This window comes from Elaeis guineensis, chromosome 5 (assembly GCF_000442705.2).
Source record: "Elaeis guineensis isolate ETL-2024a chromosome 5, EG11, whole genome shotgun sequence".
Classification (NCBI taxonomy): domain Eukaryota; kingdom Viridiplantae; phylum Streptophyta; class Magnoliopsida; order Arecales; family Arecaceae; genus Elaeis; species Elaeis guineensis.
In genome coordinates, this window is record NC_025997.2 from 119,215,123 (window position 1) to 119,232,944 (window position 17,822).

The 17,822-nt window shown below is 40.8% G+C and overlaps 1 protein-coding gene across 1 annotated transcript; it reads right to left on the bottom strand.

The window, feature by feature from the left end:
• Nucleotides 1-1,536: 1,536 nt before the first annotated feature.
• LOC105045494 (transcription factor TGA2.3) lies at nucleotides 1,537-17,329 on the bottom strand. Its single transcript, XM_073258308.1, has 11 exons — nucleotides 16,786-17,329; nucleotides 14,740-14,843; nucleotides 14,198-14,265; nucleotides 13,895-14,092; nucleotides 6,659-6,733; nucleotides 6,469-6,528; nucleotides 4,961-5,038; nucleotides 4,786-4,837; nucleotides 3,899-4,170; nucleotides 2,186-2,434; nucleotides 1,537-2,037 (listed from the first exon to the last, which is right to left on the bottom strand). The coding sequence occupies exons 1-11, from the start codon at nucleotides 16,881-16,883 to the stop codon at nucleotides 1,891-1,893; spliced, it is 1,401 nt and encodes a 466-aa protein (XP_073114409.1). The 5' UTR covers nucleotides 16,884-17,329; the 3' UTR covers nucleotides 1,537-1,890.
• Nucleotides 17,330-17,822: the final 493 nt, after the last annotated feature.

The following is a 17,822-nucleotide window of genomic DNA, read 5'->3' on the forward strand; positions in this document are numbered from 1 at the left end:
CACCTGCAAAAGGAAGTCCGCACTGACCGGAGGTGGCTCCGGCGGGGACCCTCCGACGGTCAAGTCAGAGAGGTGACTGGGCAACAGTGAAATGTAGACAGAGAGCTCTGCGAGAGAGAGGGAGAGAGAGGCGAGCCTGCGTGTGTGGGAGAGACGGGCGGATCGATCCCTTGCGCTGTTGCCTTCCCCGGTTTATATAGTGGAGCACGGTATGGCGCCGTCATTAATGGCGTGGACAAGTGAGGAACTGTCAACTCACTGTGGACTGTCAGAGTCACCGTGAAAACGTCATGTCGCCGGGTGGCTGTCCAATTACCAGGGTTGACTATGCCCTGTGCGGGACAATGCCCCTAGGTAGCCGTGCCGCATGTCCGTGTCAGAGCTGACAACGTCTGACGGCTGTACGGTGGTTGGAGAAGCCGACCGACCCAAAGTCGGTAGCCAGCTGAGTGGTGTCGGGCCCCTCCATTGGTCGGCGAGCATCATGTGAGTCGGCCATCAGTCCACTGGGTTCAGTCGGTCGGGATGGATACGCCCGACATATCCCCAGTCGGCAATGGATTGTTGAATGGCCGGTGATGGCATCCGTCAGTTGGTCGCCCCGACCGACGATCGGTCGGGTTTTCGCCCAGTCGGAGTCGGTCGATCGGGCCGTCGGTCGGTCGGACCGCCAGTCGGTCGGTCGGGCCGCCAGTCAGTCGGTGGGTATCCCCCAACAAGCTTCACTCGAGGGAGGGACTAAGGGTGGATAGAATGGGGTGCTGGGGGCATACCTGGAATAGCCTGATGTGCATAAGCAAAATATGATCCTCTTCGCCCATACCTGACCGCGTCGGTGAAGGACTAGGTAAATGTTTGGCGTTGATATTTTAAATCGCCGATGCCAACACCAACGTTGCGCGAACCAACGCCCCATCAACGAGTGCTAGGTTTGTTTATAAGAAGAGGCCACCACCCATTCTCCAATCGACAGAACGCGGTGGAACTTTTATGACTGTCCAGAAATAATGTTGAATTTCCAACCTCAAGAACGAATATCTCATTATTGAATTAGACGGTGATTTGAAAAACAAGATTGATTTATGATCACTGCTATATAAAGTTATCATAATGCAATCAAATACGGTGAAATCCACATCACCCTTAATCCCAATCACACCTCCTTAATAACTTTCCAACAATAAAATATAAATCCATTCAGGGCTTTGACGTAGGCTAAAATAGTTCTCAAATACCATTATCCGGTTGGGATATGGGGCTGAGGTTGTTAACGGTGGCCTTGATATTGGCATATTGCCTAGGTAACTTTACCCCATCCCTACTAACATATACTGGGACTCAAAATTATGGTTAGCTGTGACCTTTTGTGTTTACCACTTTTGAGTAGAAGTAGCAACGGTTCTTAAATCCCTTGCACATGGAAAAACACGCTTTTTTTTTTACTTGGAAGTCTACCGTACAGCAGTGGCTCTGAATCAGAAATACAGGAACAATTCAATCAAGTTGCCAAAAAGAGGTCCACTCTGCTTCCATGAGTTTACTCTATTAAACATCAATTTTATTGACAGGTTAGAGCAGGCTCAGTCAATTTTTCAAGCGAATACACCCTTCACGTCTCTGCACATTCCATGAATGTATACATCACGGCAACACCAAAGCATGTAAATTAATTAGAGCATATAATAAACATTCACATGTGTTTCCTGCACCAGGAGATGGTACAGCAAGGCTCCCCAGATCGAATATATATATATATATATAGACGATCCAGAAGCACCACGGCACAGTTGTCGGATATCTTCGTAACAAGCTCATCTGCCCGAGCGAACATACATTCCAGGCTTGATGACCCATTAACCGCACAAATGATGGGCTCAATCAGTTTAGCCCTCACTCTCTTGGTCGAGCAAGCCAAAGCGAGCTTAATGCACGGAGTCGAGAAAAGTAGTCATGTATGGCAAGGAGTGCACGGGCTGATTGGCGTGTTGTTAATATGCGAAGCATTTGTTGTAGGGTTTGTTGACGCAAATTGTCGGCCTGGAAGATGGATAAAAGAACAGGTTAGATTTAAAAATAATAATTTGTTGAGATACGGATGTTTCATACCCTCAAATTCCATCAGCAACGCACGGAAGACCATTCCCCGTTGATATAAAACAAGAGCTAAAGCTTGGGGAGAAATTACCTGGCGGAGGAAATTTTCAAGAGTGCCAAGCTTTCCCATGGCCATTGCCATCTGACCCATGTAATTTGCTACATTACCAGATGATCCTGTGGGCCCAAGCGATCCAGAAGCCAAAGTTTCTGCCAAGGATTGCTGCAGCGCTTCCATTCCTTGTGACAGTGCATCCTCAGCCTGCTGGGAGGACTGCTGTAGATTACATATCCCCACCAACTGCTGCTCTGTAAGAGGCTCCAGCTGATTTGCAAGTAGCTAGAACGTTCCAGTGAAGTTAACACACAAATTAACCATCAAGAAATCAAGAGAGAGAGAGAGAGAGAGAGAGTCATGAGTCATATACCATAGATAAGCCTGACTACAAAATCCACATATCAAAGAATTTAGAATAATTGGACCAAAAATAAAAATCAAACCAGTTCAATGATCTAAGGAAGAAATCTTGATGCTAGAATCATTATAATATTCCAAGATCATAAAGACATATCACAAAGTTGACTATTTTTTTTTTCCTACAAATTGGGGCATCCAAAGATATAAAAGACACATGATGGGTAACAGTTGAATGAAATAGGCTTCAAGAAACGACCAGGAAGCGAGGGCTCAGAAAATTAATGCAGGAATCTCCCATCATCTGTTGAGCCTATAAAATTTAACTCAAGCTTTTGTAGGGAAACTAAAACATTGCCACATCAAGCTGTTTTGAAAAGGCACACGTCCTTTGAATTAAATATCAAGCAGATATCAGTCTTTTCTGCATAATAGAGATTGTGTACTGAGATAAGGGGCGGGGGAATGGGGGGCTACTCTTGAGACTAATGTGTCTTTTTATTTGCGAAAATCAAATTTTATTAATGGAAAACTCAAGGTGCCTATCTCTAATTCTTTGCACTTCCCTAATCCACCCCTCCACTCCTAAGCCCTCCCTCCTCCCACCTTTGGTGGTTATGAACATCTATGCAAACATGTATTTATTCCCACATTGCTTATATGCTTGAGAGATCTCAGGTACTTGCATAGAATCCAAATGATAACTTCTCGCTAGCCTTTTTTTTTTTTTTTTTTTTTTTTTGGATAGCATGTTGGATCATGAGTCATTACAAAAGGTATCAAAGTGGACCCAGTCCATGGCCCAATGTGACCAGGTGACACTGCAATAAAAGCCCTTTTGGACTAACCACAAGCCAATCATGGTGTTTGTGATAAAATTTGACAGGGACCTTAGCCTGGTGAGAATGCTACGGCATAAATAGTGAAGTATTAATCTCACCCCTGAACACCGTGTTTCCTTGGGTCCATAAACCTTGCTACAACCACCTCACTGGTCAAATGCATCCCTCACCTCTCTCCAGCCTCCCCCTACACCTCCATCGCCTCACCCTCTCCTGCAACACCTTATACAGCAAGATCCCCATCTAGGTAATGGATCCTAGTGGAGGGAGTGCCTTACAGTGACAAACTTGGGAAAAGGTGGACAACAGAGGACCCACAGAATTTTGTGTGAATTAAATGGTGAACCTCAAAATAATTTTGCCAACAGGAACTGAGCTATCCTCCATCTGCACACAATTTTTCATTTTTTGGCACTCCCTTCCCTAGTTTTCTCCCTTTCTATGATTTTATGATCAGCCTATGACAAGAATTAACAGGTCCATAAAATCAATGATATTTTTTAGAGAATTAACAATTAATGAGCATGCAGAAAGAGAACATTTGCACCTTGAGAAGTTCAGATGACCGGAAACCCCCAAGCCACAGAAAACACCTTTCCGCGGGCGTCTTCCACATTCCTGACAACATGTGAAAAACATCTGCTTTGGCTGCCACACTTTTGAGCCTAAAAATTTCATCATAATGTGCCATAATGCTATCAACAATAGCACGGAGGTCATTGTCACTTGCATGTGAGTTCACTGCAGCCCTCAGCTCATTGATCTGTCGATGGTGTTCTTCTAGCCATCGTGCATATTCCATGTCAAATGCCAAAGCCCCTGTAAGTTGAATAACATAAGATTTTTCTCTGACATTGATAAAAGAGGCAAGCATTTGGATGAATCCAAAAAACACAAATGCACTTATTTTTTAGGCACATATGGTTACCTAGAATTTTAAAGAAATTTTAGTTTTTTCATTTTAGGAAAAACAGTTAAACATATACCCAAGCAATCTCCAGATTTTAAAGGAAAAAAAGAATCTGAAATCCTCCCAATTCAAATAACAAATCCCGCCTTGCTAATTTACTTTAGTTCCAAAGTCTTCATGAACAAAAAGAACTAAATAAATCTCAATAAGAAATTTTATGAATGGAATTCATGATAAAAATAAGCCCAGTGTAACATGGTGTGTGAAATAGCTTAACGGGTTAGTCTGCCAGTGCCTATTCTAAAGCTATTGTTCTGTAATAATCCAATGTAAATCTTCTAATGAGAATATCAAGTAAGCATTCATCTATTATTTGGATTGATGATTCACAAGAATTTGCTGGTGCATCATGCATCCATGCCATTTCTTGAAATGTAAAATGCTCATCTGAGTACTATAACACAGCTTTTTGAATATAGCTCCTCAAAAGAAATTAAATCACGGGGCAGAGGCTCTCAGGATACCATTTCCACCCATGGAATGGGACTGATCTCCTGAGCTTGAAATGAAGATGCCCTGAAAACATAAAAAAGGTCCACATCAGGAGAAACGACCAATATATTTTCTAAATGTAATCTGTTGAATGAAAAGTTTGGTAGAAATGGAGAAGGGATAGAGAGATTAACATTAAGATCATACCTGTTGGCGTGCTCGCTGAAGCTCCTGCTCAAGTTGATTAAGCTTTAACCTGCTACTCTCTAGTTGTTGCACATATGCCTTGCAGAAGAAATAACAGCATTAATACGATACTGCAGTATCTAAGAAAACATATATATTAAATTACAAAAATAAGGTAAGAGATCTGACTGCAAATTGCTCTTCCAACAGTAAAAGTAAATATATAATGGAAACTCTTGGAGTTGGCCACATGAAGCTGGATTTCAAGAGTGAAACATCTAGAATCCTAGAGAACAATTAAGGCAAAAGGAAAAACCTTTGCAGGCCAAAACATCATTATGAGTCGTCCAGCAATAACTGCATGTTTTTATTTTTACCCCTTCTTCCCTTGCCCTTTCCCAGGGTGCTCCCATGCTGTACACTCCACACCCCCCGTCCCCCATGCCCCCTCCCCCCAACACACACACACACCTTTTCTTTCTTAAAAAGTATCAATGAACATGTGAGAAAATGCAAACTGATTAACCAGCAAAAATTGAACCACCAATTTCAAGATCACGGATAGAATTTCATGTTAAGTGGACCATATTTTAAATACCAGGATCAAACGAAACTTCACAATTTGTTCACTAGTTGAGGTTGAGGAATGTTGAAAAGGAATAATTCTCACCTAAGGGTAAGAGGATTAGTATAACAAAAGCAACTTCAGTTGTAAAGCTGTAGAAAAAATACAATGCAGCTGTACTTTTTAGAGAAAGAAAGAGATCTAATCTACATTTTCAGAAATATATGCCAAGTTATCATTTTTCTTTATAATCAGTGGAATACTAGAGCTTGTTTTCTTAGAGCATATTATCCATATTTAGACGACATGGCAGAATTCCACCAAAAATTATTGTTTAAGATGATGACACTTTTAGCACCTTTTACAGAAGACACTTTTAGCACATTTCAAAGATGACTTATCATATGATCAATTTGCAAATAGAAAGCACGAGAAGCTATCTAACAGAGGGGAAAAACTCTTACAGTGCTGGTTCCATCAGTTGACCACAGAATACTATGGTTCAATTAAGTAATAGAGGCGCAAGGAGACATCTGAGCAAACATGGCACAAACATAACAACTTTAGATTACAGTTTAAGTCAGCCTATTGTTCTGACCATTCCAAAAATGTGAATAATGTAAGGACAGGATCAACTAAAAAAGTCAGCATGGTGTTACTTTTCCAGGTTTGGTTGAAGTTTTATAGTGCTTCTTTTTTCCCTACACAAGCATTGTCAAAATTAAAAACAGAGCACTAATAAACGAACTACTAAGCGAACCAAAAGCATCACTAGAAAGCTGGGATGACAATGTACTATGTAAAGATCATAGCATTGGCTGATATGATACCCAAGGACAAATACTTTGCATGATGAAAATTGAGCATTCTTTTTGGCGAGGAAATTGAGCATTTAACATGATGCATCGTTCTAATGCAACATGCAAACAATTAAGGCACAAGAGCAGAAATAAAAATGAATTACCTTTTTCCTTAACCGGCTTTTTCTAGCAGCTTCACGATTTTGAGCCAGCCGGCGAAGTGTCTGGAGAAAAAAATATGTATAATATTACGATCTAAAGTGTCTGGAGGAAAAAATATGTATAATTTTACGATCTAGTACATAATATGACAAATATCACTGCATCTATAAGAAATTATAGCCACTCCACTACCTTCTGGTCCAATTTATCCTTTGATTTGTCACTAGAGTCAGAAGCCGCAGCAACAGCAGCCTGTCCTTTTTCAAGCTGAACAATAGATAAAATAAATGCAAGCAATCAATAAAATCCTTCAGGATGCAGCATCCTTGTTTAAACTAACTAGTGCAGAATGATTACATGTAAAGTAACAAATCTCCAACTAAATTAAACTAAAATTTCAATATTAAAAGGAATAAAGAAAATACTTGCAAATTACTAACTATCATCTGTCTTGTTAATCTTAAATGAAACTATCATTGACATAAGTGGAAAAAGAAATTCTCCTAGAAAACGAGCAACAATTCTAGAGGAACAAATGAATTAAACATATAAGGCATACAAAAACCATATGAAGAGCAAACAAAGCAGACATATATTTCAGCAAAAGAAAAGTTCAAACAAAAATAGTTTGTCAAAAGAGAATTTTGTGACCTTATACAACAAGAGTACACCCAAAGAACAAAATCCAGCATCCTGATACAGGAACCACATGAGACAAGAGTTGTATGGCTTCAAATCGAAAGCAAAGAACGTCTCACATTAGGGAAGGGTCTCGAGACTATATAATAATAAATATAGGCACAAAAGAAGCAACCGTCAGAAAGAAGCTGATGATAGAAAATTGAGAATAAGAATAACAATATTCCAACAGATCAGGTGTAAACCATCTGAATCAGCCCTAACTTATCTGAGCAGCAATAGTAGCACTGCATCCCAATTTACCTTGCACCTGTCTAGTTGAATGTATTTCACCTTCTGTTATAATACTGACCTCCAATGTTTCAGGGACTGTGAAAGACACCCTCATAGCAGGTTGGAATCCTGATTCTAGGATAAAATATCAAAATTTCCCCCAGTATTTCCAAATAACTGGGCTTTACAGCCATTTTGGGTACCTTTTGGAGGCACACATAGAATTTTCCATTTTAAATGTTTTATAGGAAACATCATATTAGTTGCTATGTTACAAAACATGTCATACTACACTTTGGGGGTGTTTGGTTCGGAATCGGAATCGGAATCGGAATCGAAATCGGAATGGATTGGAATCGGAATCGGAATCGGAATCGAAATCGCCAAATCATTCAAAGTGTTTGGATTGTGATCGGAATCGGAATCGGAATCGAAATGGATGATTCCCATTGATGTAGTTTGGTTCATAGATAGGAATCGGACTCAACTCAAATTTTTATTTTTATTCTTTACTAAAATTTTTAAAAATTAATTATTTTAAAAAATTAATATTAAATAAAATTTAAATATAATAATAATATCTTTATTTTTTTTAAATTAAACCGATGAATTAAACAATTGAGCTGGTTTCCAGCTATGAAAGATGGACCAATCCTCCCAAATTAGCTCCAAGCTGTGCCCCCTGTTCGCGGTCAATGGACCCAAATCAACCCCCAATCCCACCTATGCGGTGGCTTGGATAGACCCCACCCACAAGCTCCGCACTCACCTCGACGCCGTCGGCCACACCAAACCCACATGGAATGACAAGTTCGTCTTTCGCTTCGACGATGCCGTCCTTCACTCTAACACCACCGCCGTCACCATCAACATCTTCACCGCCCGACCCCGCTTCCTTCTGGGCTCTGACACCCTCATCGGCACCGCCCATGCCCTCCTCTCCGCCCTCCACCCCTCCACCACCACCTGATTCGTTGCCATCCAAGTCCGCCGCCCCCAGTCCCTCCGCCCCCAGGGCATCCTCAACCTCGGCATCTTTCTCCTCGACGCATACGTCCATTCCTTTCCCATCTTTATCGAGCTCGCCTCTGACGGTGCCCCTTCTGCCGTCATCTGCAACAACACGCCCAAGAACAAGAAAGCACGACCCTCCGTCGATCGGGATGGGGCCGTGATCTAGTCCAAGCTCGACAAATGGCGGTCCGCGCTGCCGCCGGTTTCCGACGAGGAGCAGGTGGCTCTCAAGGCCAAGCTCGCCAAGTGGCGAGCCAAGCTGCCACCACTCCCGAAAAAAAAGCGGGCCACCTGCGGAGGAGACCGGGGCAACAGACCACCGATGGAGGAGGCAGGCGGGGTCGATAACGGAGCTCTTCAACTAAAGAAGGGCGGACCTCTCAATGCCACTGACAAATGATTTTTTTTATCTCATTCCACTGGAATGAGATTTTGACTCCATTGGATTGAGTTCGGATTCGATTGATGAAGGAATGGATCATTCCCATTCTTCTCTGGAATGAAAATCGAAATGAGACCCCCCAACCAAGCAGTTGGAATGGGAGTCATCCATTCTCATTCCCATTCCAGACCTTAATTATCCCAACCAAACACCCACTTCAAGTGAAAACCTTCTTGGCCAAGGTTCTAACATACCATGCTTCTATGCCCAAATAACAGGCATTATATATTCAAAATGTAATAGATGATATAATTTAATACTGTACCTCCACAAAGGACACATTTAAAAGACCATATACTATAAAATAGTGGTGACAAGGTAGGTTGTCATTTAGAGATACTAAAGAAAGTATATGATACTACATCACACACAAGAGAGGTGGCCAAAGTATATGAAACATCAAAAGTCATAAAATTATCTTCAAAAATCTCTAACCATGTTCGAACAAAAAGTTAGACTTATGGTGAGTGAGCTCCCCAAAGATAATATTCATTGTGATTTTCTTTCAAAACAATGGCAGAGTTCACCACATTTCAATTAGATAGGGGGGATGGGGGTTGACTTCCAAAAGTTCAATTAAGCTTGTCATTTACTTTTCATAGCCACCGCAACTCTCAATAAGGTCAAAACAATATCATACATGATATTTCTCTAGAAGAAACAATCAAATCTACCACATAGGCTTGTAAGCCATGACTATAGGATGAAAGTAAATAATCTAGGTCATGCATATGAAACACCAAGAAGTCATAAAAAGATTTATCTTCAAACATCTCTAACCATGTTTGGACAAAAGGTTATGGACTCACAGTGAGTGAGCTCCCAAAGATAATATTCATAATTATTTTCTTTCAAACAATGGCAGAGACCACCACACATTTCAATTAGAGATCAAATGAGTGTGTAAGAGAAAGAGAGAGAGAAAGAGTGTGTGTGTGTGTGAGAGAGAGAGAGAGAGAGAGAGAGAGAGAGGGAAGGGGGGAAAGGCAAGGAAGCCCAAACAGCCCCAGTATCAAAGCCCCATCACAAGGACACCCAAGCCATATGATGTACACAAAATGAAGCCCACCTCCAACTCAGAGAATCCCACCCAACTTGAAAGTGGGCTAATTAACTCAGGTGGCTTCTCCCTCTCAAAGAAACTCAGGTAGCTTCTCATCAATACCAAGGCCCAGCCCTGGCCAGCCATACCAAATCAAGGATTCAAAACGTGTCACAACTGTTTCAATGGGTGTTGATGGTATAGATCTCCCTTTACACACTCATTATGAATCCAGTTCCATCCACTGTTAACAAGGATGGCCATTTGAGCTGGCCTGAGCACACTCTAATCCCTCCTATCTCCTTTATGGACTTGCTCATGTTTACTCCCACGACAGCCCAATACCTGTTCCATCTTCTACGATCCGATCGATTGTTATCACCACAATCCCTTGAGTGGAAAAACTTCATTCAAATTTCAAATTCACCATACCTAACTCCTCCCACCTATGCCCACTTATCCTACCAAGACCCTCTCACACCCCAGTGCTGTCACCCCCAAACCACTTTTCGCTATAGAACAAGTGTAACCATCAAAGAAGAAATTTTTGCTTGCTTCTCTCTCCTCCATAAGCCTTGCCAACACCAGGACACCACTCTTCCTTGGTGTTAGAATCCCTACTAACCATAATTTGACCAGTTTCTCTAACCATCCTGTGACGCCTTCCCAGTAACCAACAGCCATGTCAAATCTACTTTCCCCAAGTGAACAAACCATGGCATTACAGACCCCTTAATGGATCATATGATTGTCCAACATCCAGCAAGGCCTGAACCCACCTAATCATGACTAGTAATCCCTTCACTCTTTGAGTATCTAAACCATATATCACTTCCTCCTTCCCTTTGGCCTTGATTTTTAGAACAGCCCCAAGGTTCTAGCCACCCTCCACTAGCCATTATTCCACCAATGTATAGGATGGTGAGTTGATCACATCCAGCAAAATAAGCAAACCTTCTACCAGCGACCCTATCTCCAACCTCCAAGTGGGGCTTAGCATCATGTGATTATGCCAATGATGATGGCAGCAACCAAAAGAGGAAAACCTTTGCCTTGTGTTCCCAGCCCTCTCTACCACACCTCTCAATTTTGGCCACCACTTGGAGCTCCTCGATCCCAGGAACCCTAGGACAAGGTACTACTCTAGCATCAACCCCCTTGTCTCTACACACCCATGCCATACGATCCCACCATAATCAACCCACTACCTTCAACATCACCACCATCTAATCCAACTTTATCACTGCCTCTCATAAGCATCCTTAATGGTTTAACGACCCCTCTTTCCAAACATGGGAAGTTGGGAACAAGACCTTTGCTACCAACATGCAAGGATACCAAAGCGGTCCACTGCATGAAAAAGAAGGAAGTGAGGGAAAGACAAAAGAGTGGGGAGAAGGGAATAAAGTGAGAAGGGAAGGGGGTTCCCCAGCTGTCCATGGCGAAGGAGCCCAACTAGAAAATACAGAGCATCTCTATAGAAAAGGCTAGAGAGAGACTCCAAACCAATTCCCTCATCATTTGTGGTGACTGGATCCTCCCCCTTTTTTCTTTTGGTTGACTTAGAAAAAAAAAATAGCAGGCTTTATGTTCAAAAGTTATCGAGATAGTTCCCACACAAAAAAACCTTTGGCAACCACCATGTCGAAACTTACCTTTAATTACCAGGCTTCAACTCACTTTAGATGCATATTTAAAAACCATATAAAGCTTCCAAACAAGATTGCAGGATAAAAGGAGACCCCATAAAAAATGAGCTCATCAGGCAAAAGCACTCACTAAAATCCTTTAAAGGTTCTAAAACAAGTACTATAACTTCCCATTTCTCTAAATATATGGATGAATCTTACTGCTAACTGGGAACCTAAATACGTGTAAGTTTACGCTCATCAGTAACTAAATTTTCCATTAATTCTGAGTCCAGAGTTTTATCATTGAAATTCAATGTGTACAAGTCAGCACCAAAAGCAAGAGCAGACCCTCATATATGCAATTCTTTTCATGCTAACAAACTAAAATTTTAGCCAATGAAGGTTTGATAGAAACAGTGGAAGCACTCAAAAAAACCCAAAAATAATTAATGCTTAAAGTAGTATGTATAAATAAAAAGATCTTAAAAAAATACAAACTCATATATAAGTTAGGAGGTATAATGTGAATTTTGCAACCTAGAGCTAGCATAAATAATATGGCAATCAAGGTTTTAAATCCCATGGGACGGGGGCATCCCGATTTTCTCCCGAAACGGCGTCCCGTCCCGTCCCGGTGGCCATCCCGATCAGACGTCCCGGTATGCACTTGGGACATCCTTTTATATATATGGATAATAGTTTTTTGAATTTATCTTGAAGTTTTACTGATCTATTTATTGTTTAAATGTATTTGAACTTTAAAAATGAATATATGATTGAGATGTTCGACGATCCAATGCTTCCCTTAAGAGTTAGACTCCCAGTGAATGTTATGCTATAAGAGACTGAGAGTTGGACTCTCGATGAATGTTATGCTATGGGAGATTGAGAATTGGACATGAATATTTATGAAAATTACATGGCACATTGGATGCTGCGGAGATCAAGACGCGCTCAATCAAACCATGTTGGGGCTTAAGAAGACTAATAATACCGTTGCGCAATGATTCAAGACCAATAATACCGTTGCATATGAAATCACAGGTGAAGGCTGCGTATTATCAAATCACGCGTGAAAGCCACAGGATGACAGGCGCTTTGGCAAAATGCGTGGGCGCGCAAAGCAATCAGGCGCACTCGCGAAGGGCAATCATGCGGGCGGACCGCACCAGGTGCAATTGGATCAGGCAAATCCCATGGTGGATAACACACCACGCCACGCTACCCCTTGTATTTCATCGATTTTCGATTGCGATCGCCAAAAGGTGGAGAGTGGAGACCGCCTGAGGGTTTCGGCAGACCGATGATGCTTCCCCTCCGCTCCTCTCTCCTCCCTCCTACCTTGTTTCCTCATCAGAGATCTGAAGATCCCGAATGCTTCCTCCTTCCTCTCTCTCCTCTATTCTCCTCCTCGAGCGGCTCCTCCCTCCAGTCCGTGCTCCTCCCAACTCCTCCCTCGCGATTGTGCTCCTCCCTCCAGATGATGATGATGACGGCAACGGCAAAAAGGTCAGTACGGCTCCTCCCTCCCAATGTCACGAATCGAAAGGAAAGTGCAAATCCTGACCGAAACGGCCGTACCGGTATGTGATCCAATCGGAAAGAAGGCTGGATGGTCAGGACAAAGGCCGGGTGCTCGTTTCGGGGTCCCGCACTCGTTCTAGATGCCGAATTCTCAGAGGAACAGGATGGAACAACCAGGACAGCCCCCATCCCAGTGGGATTTAAATCCTTGATGGCAATATGAATGATCGTAATATATGAGGAAAATGCAACACAGTTTCGATATCAGAGTAATTGATCAAATGCAACTAGTTACCCAACAAAGGTTAAAATACTATTCCACAAACTCCCGAAAAGCATGCGTGGAAAGGCTTCAAAAGACGAAGGTGAGAGGGAAAGAAAAAGGGATAAGAAAAAGAGAGCTGGCTATTGAGTGACCACAAGCATCCTTTGAATTAAATAATGGGGGAGGTGTCATCGAAAGTATAAAGAGTATCATGCCTCATTTTTTTGTCGTATATATGCTACATTAATATTTTTTTTTATAAGCAATAGTTAATCAGCCTTGTTAGAAAGCACATTCTAGCTAAAGAATAAACACTTGCTTCTAATGAGTTCATCCAATTAAGAATTCTAAAATGCCAAATGGGATAGGTATTAGGGTGTGATTATTAGTTCACTTAACTGAATGCAACAAAATTTTGATACCAGAGTAATGGATCAAATAATCAGATGAATATTGAGTGTTAGCAGATCCAATGGCTTAAGCTGCAGCAAAACAGAAGAGGAACAAAGTACATAACCTTATATAGCCATCCAAAAACAGAGAAAGAGCTCACTGTCAAAGAACATCACTAACAGATGGTGATAGAATGCTATATTACCCTCTGATTCTTGTCATCAGTATCCACATCTGTTGATGTGTCAGTCTTAGGACTAGCATCTCCCATTGTAGATTCACCCCAGTTCTCAATGTGACCGCTGGATGATGACACCAGATTAGGCTGCTGCCCTTTTTGTTGCAGAACTGCAAGTGACCCTATTCTAGCTGCCGCTGGAGTAATATCAGTAGAAGCAAGAGGCTGTTATTGCATAAAAGATCAATCAGCATAGTACATTGAGAGAAATCAGTAAGTGCATCACTACAATGCAGCAATACTAATCGTGAAGAATACACCTACTTGTACCTTACTAAAAGCACCAAATTGAAGAGGGTCAGAAGATTGGCCACTTGATTTTGGGTTAAACAAAGGATCTGCATAAAAAACCAAATAACATAAACCACATATAAGTTCAATTAGCTTCAATAATGTGCAGAAAATTGGATACTGGCAGTTGATGTTGACTTTAATCCAGGACTGCCTCTTTTCTAGTTATTGAATTAATTAAGAAGTAAGAAAAGTTCTTCTAACAATTAAATGGGATTTCCTTGAAATAAGAAATGACTTAGTAACATCACATTTCTGATATATAACAACCAGAAGACACCTAAAAGTCGCCCTATTTTGAAGCTCAAACATGCAGAAATAATAGGCTTAGCTGAAAATATATAAAATGGCCCATAAATATAATGAATATTTTAATAAACCAACAGACTGCTGTTGGATATTGCTGTAGCATAATAAGGTCAGCCCAAGAATAAGATACAAATTGTTAAATGGAAAATATTACTTTTCATTGTCCTGGTACCAAAAAAAAAGGAGGAGGGAGGGGTGTAATAATCTCATACTTCTGCTTAGATCAACTGCATCCTCTATGCGAAAGCCAATAGACTGCTCAATGGCTGCAAGGCCAGAAACTCGAGAAGGTTGCATGCTGTTTCCCTCTGTCTCACTAAGAAAGGCAACCAGAAGAACAACAAACAAGACAATCATCAGTTAAACAGAACCAGCTCATGACAAATATGACATATCAAGATTACTACGAAGTAGAAGATCTCAACCTAATGAAAGATATAGCCAAGGAACCTAATCCCAGTTCCTCTGTAAATTCTTCTTCAATAATACTACTCAAATCTTTACCTTATTTTATATATATATATATATATATATATATATATATATATATATATATATATATATATATATCTGTGCAAGGAACTTAATCCTAGAAAGACACTTTAATCTCCAGAAGTTTGTTATCTGGCATTACCATTAGAATCAAGTTTTCACAGTGAACAATCGTAAGTGAAGTGCCCAAAAGGGCACCCAACTTAAAACAATATTTGGGGACTTTTTCAAAAGAAAAAACAAGGATCAGGTATTATTGATTATTAGATATGTTCACCACATCTTTCTACCTTAACAAATAGAAAACAAAGAAGGCAAACAATAGCATCCAAAATCACCTTTGCAACCAACATGCTTTCTGCAATTTTTAGTCTCTATTATAATCTCTAGAAGGATCACATAAATCCACTGCTTTTTATATGGTGAAAGGACAGTTATCTCCATTATTGGTAAATCTCTTACCCTTTAAAACCATTGGCTACCAATAACAAATTATTGGAAGCCATTCAATTGAGTCCTTCTCTCCCATGCACTTCAAAATAACTTTGGATGTTTTCTTTCTTGTTTTCAGCCTTGGTGACTAAGAATGAAGGTCCCCATTATACCATATCAAATGTTGGATTATATTATGTAATCTAGATTTCCTACTTTTTAATGTTAGTTACTATGATCCTCTCACTACCCATTGCTCATCAAAGATTTTGAGCGTTGCGGCATAAAATCCTCTCTATTTTGGTCCACGTCCCTATGTAATTTAGAAAATCTTCAACTGTATCAGACCATCAGGAGTTAAATAAATGAATACTGCAATTGTCTCTTCTCTTCCTCTTACCACAAGCACGTGCATACACCCATATGTATATGTATATGTATATGTATATGTATATGTATATGTATATGTATATGTATATGTATATGTATATGTATATGTATATGTATATGTATATGTATATGTGTACATATATACACACACATATGCAAATACATATATATTTCAAATTTTCCATGCAAGACCATATCAAACATAATTAAAGCATTACCCTTTTAAAGCCATTTTTTCTCATATTCTAAAGTTCTGAGTAAATTAACACACAAATCTCGGAGACTGTATTTTGTTGTCCACAAATGACTACTACTATATTTAAAACTCCCATAGTTTGATGTATGCACAATATATCAGTTTTCAGGATTTCACCTTATTTTTAAGATTCAACATCAAAGGCAAATCTATTGTGCTTTGCTTACATCAATTGCGAGACTAAGACTAAGAAAAACACTGAGCTTAAATAATATATTGTTTTAGTATCAAAACAACAGGCACTCGTGCAATACGTCAGAATTTGTAACAAAAACATTTTTCTTGAAATTGTTTGCATACTAAAATACCACCTGCACCAGACTGAAGCTTTCCAACAGGTAACCACTCTAAATCAAATATTCCCAAACACAGTCAAACAATCCTAACACTGTCGCTTGTTATTTTAGTTTCATCATTTAACTGATTTCATCAAGGAATATCAGAAAGCTTCCTCCTCCTATTCTTCAAATAAAAGAAGAAACAAAGAACAGGAATTCCCTAGATGTCACTTGGCACCCTAATACTAGAACTGAAGCAATTCAACTTTTTTTTCTGCAGAAATAGCAGCAAAATCACTAATATAAAGCAAGATTCCCAGAACTAAACAAACACAAGGAATAAATCAATTAAAACAATAAGCAGAGAACAACCAAGCCGATAAAGAGCTCGAGCAAGTCAATTCACTTACATCTGATGAGCACCAGGCAGCGATGAAACGAAGCTCGGCATCCCTGGCGCTGCCTCCTTAACATCTTCCACACCAGCACCACCTCTTCTACTCCCCATCCACCACCATCGTCCTCTTACCTCCACCACCACTCACAAATAGACTAACAAAGCCTTAAAACCGGTAAAATCCAAACCCAGATCCCAAACCAACCACACAAAGCTCAAAACAAAACCTAAATCTAACCCAATCCAATCTGACCTAAAATCTTTCTAGAACGAAGAAAGAGCCCAAGAATTCAACCACCCAAAACAATCCAAACCACCAACCAACCCTCCAATCCTTACGGTCGAAGCAAAAGCCCAACGACCCCACCCGAGAGCATAGCCGAAGGAGAATCCAGGAGTAAAGTAGAGCTCGAAGCCCCGAACTCAGCGCGATCGATCCCCGGAGAACACGACTAGTCCCCTATAAAACCCCCTGGAAGCTCGCTCCCTCGAAGCTCCGAGCGATCGGAGAGCGAACGTCGATGGGTTCCGGACAGCGCCACTCCCACCCCTCCTCCCCCCTCTTTGACTCCCTCCCTCCCTTCATCCCTCCCCCTCTCTCTCGGGGATAAATTTTTTTATATTTTTTATTCTGGGGAAAAATTTTCAACTCTCCACCGGCCCCAATAAAAAATTCGGAATAATTTTTAATCTGGGGATGTGGGTGACGTCTAGGCAACACCAAATTTCCAGACGTCGTTTTCCCCTCCTGATTCCTTTTTTTTTTATTTTCCACCGATTTTCTTTTTTTAATCATTTTTAATTAATTTATCGAGATTTTTTTTTTTTTTTAATCTTCTACTGTATACTGTTGCGTTTCGGCGAGCGCTGTCAGATATCGCCTGCGCGAGTGAGCGGATTCGACGGAGGAGAGAGAAATAAAGCGCGCGGGGTAAAAGAGAGTCTTTCTATTTGCCACCGGCGTGTATGATAATTACGGTTCCGCCACTGGCAAGCCGAGGTATATCGCACTTCCCCTTGGCTCCGGTGAGATATATATGGATTAAAGTA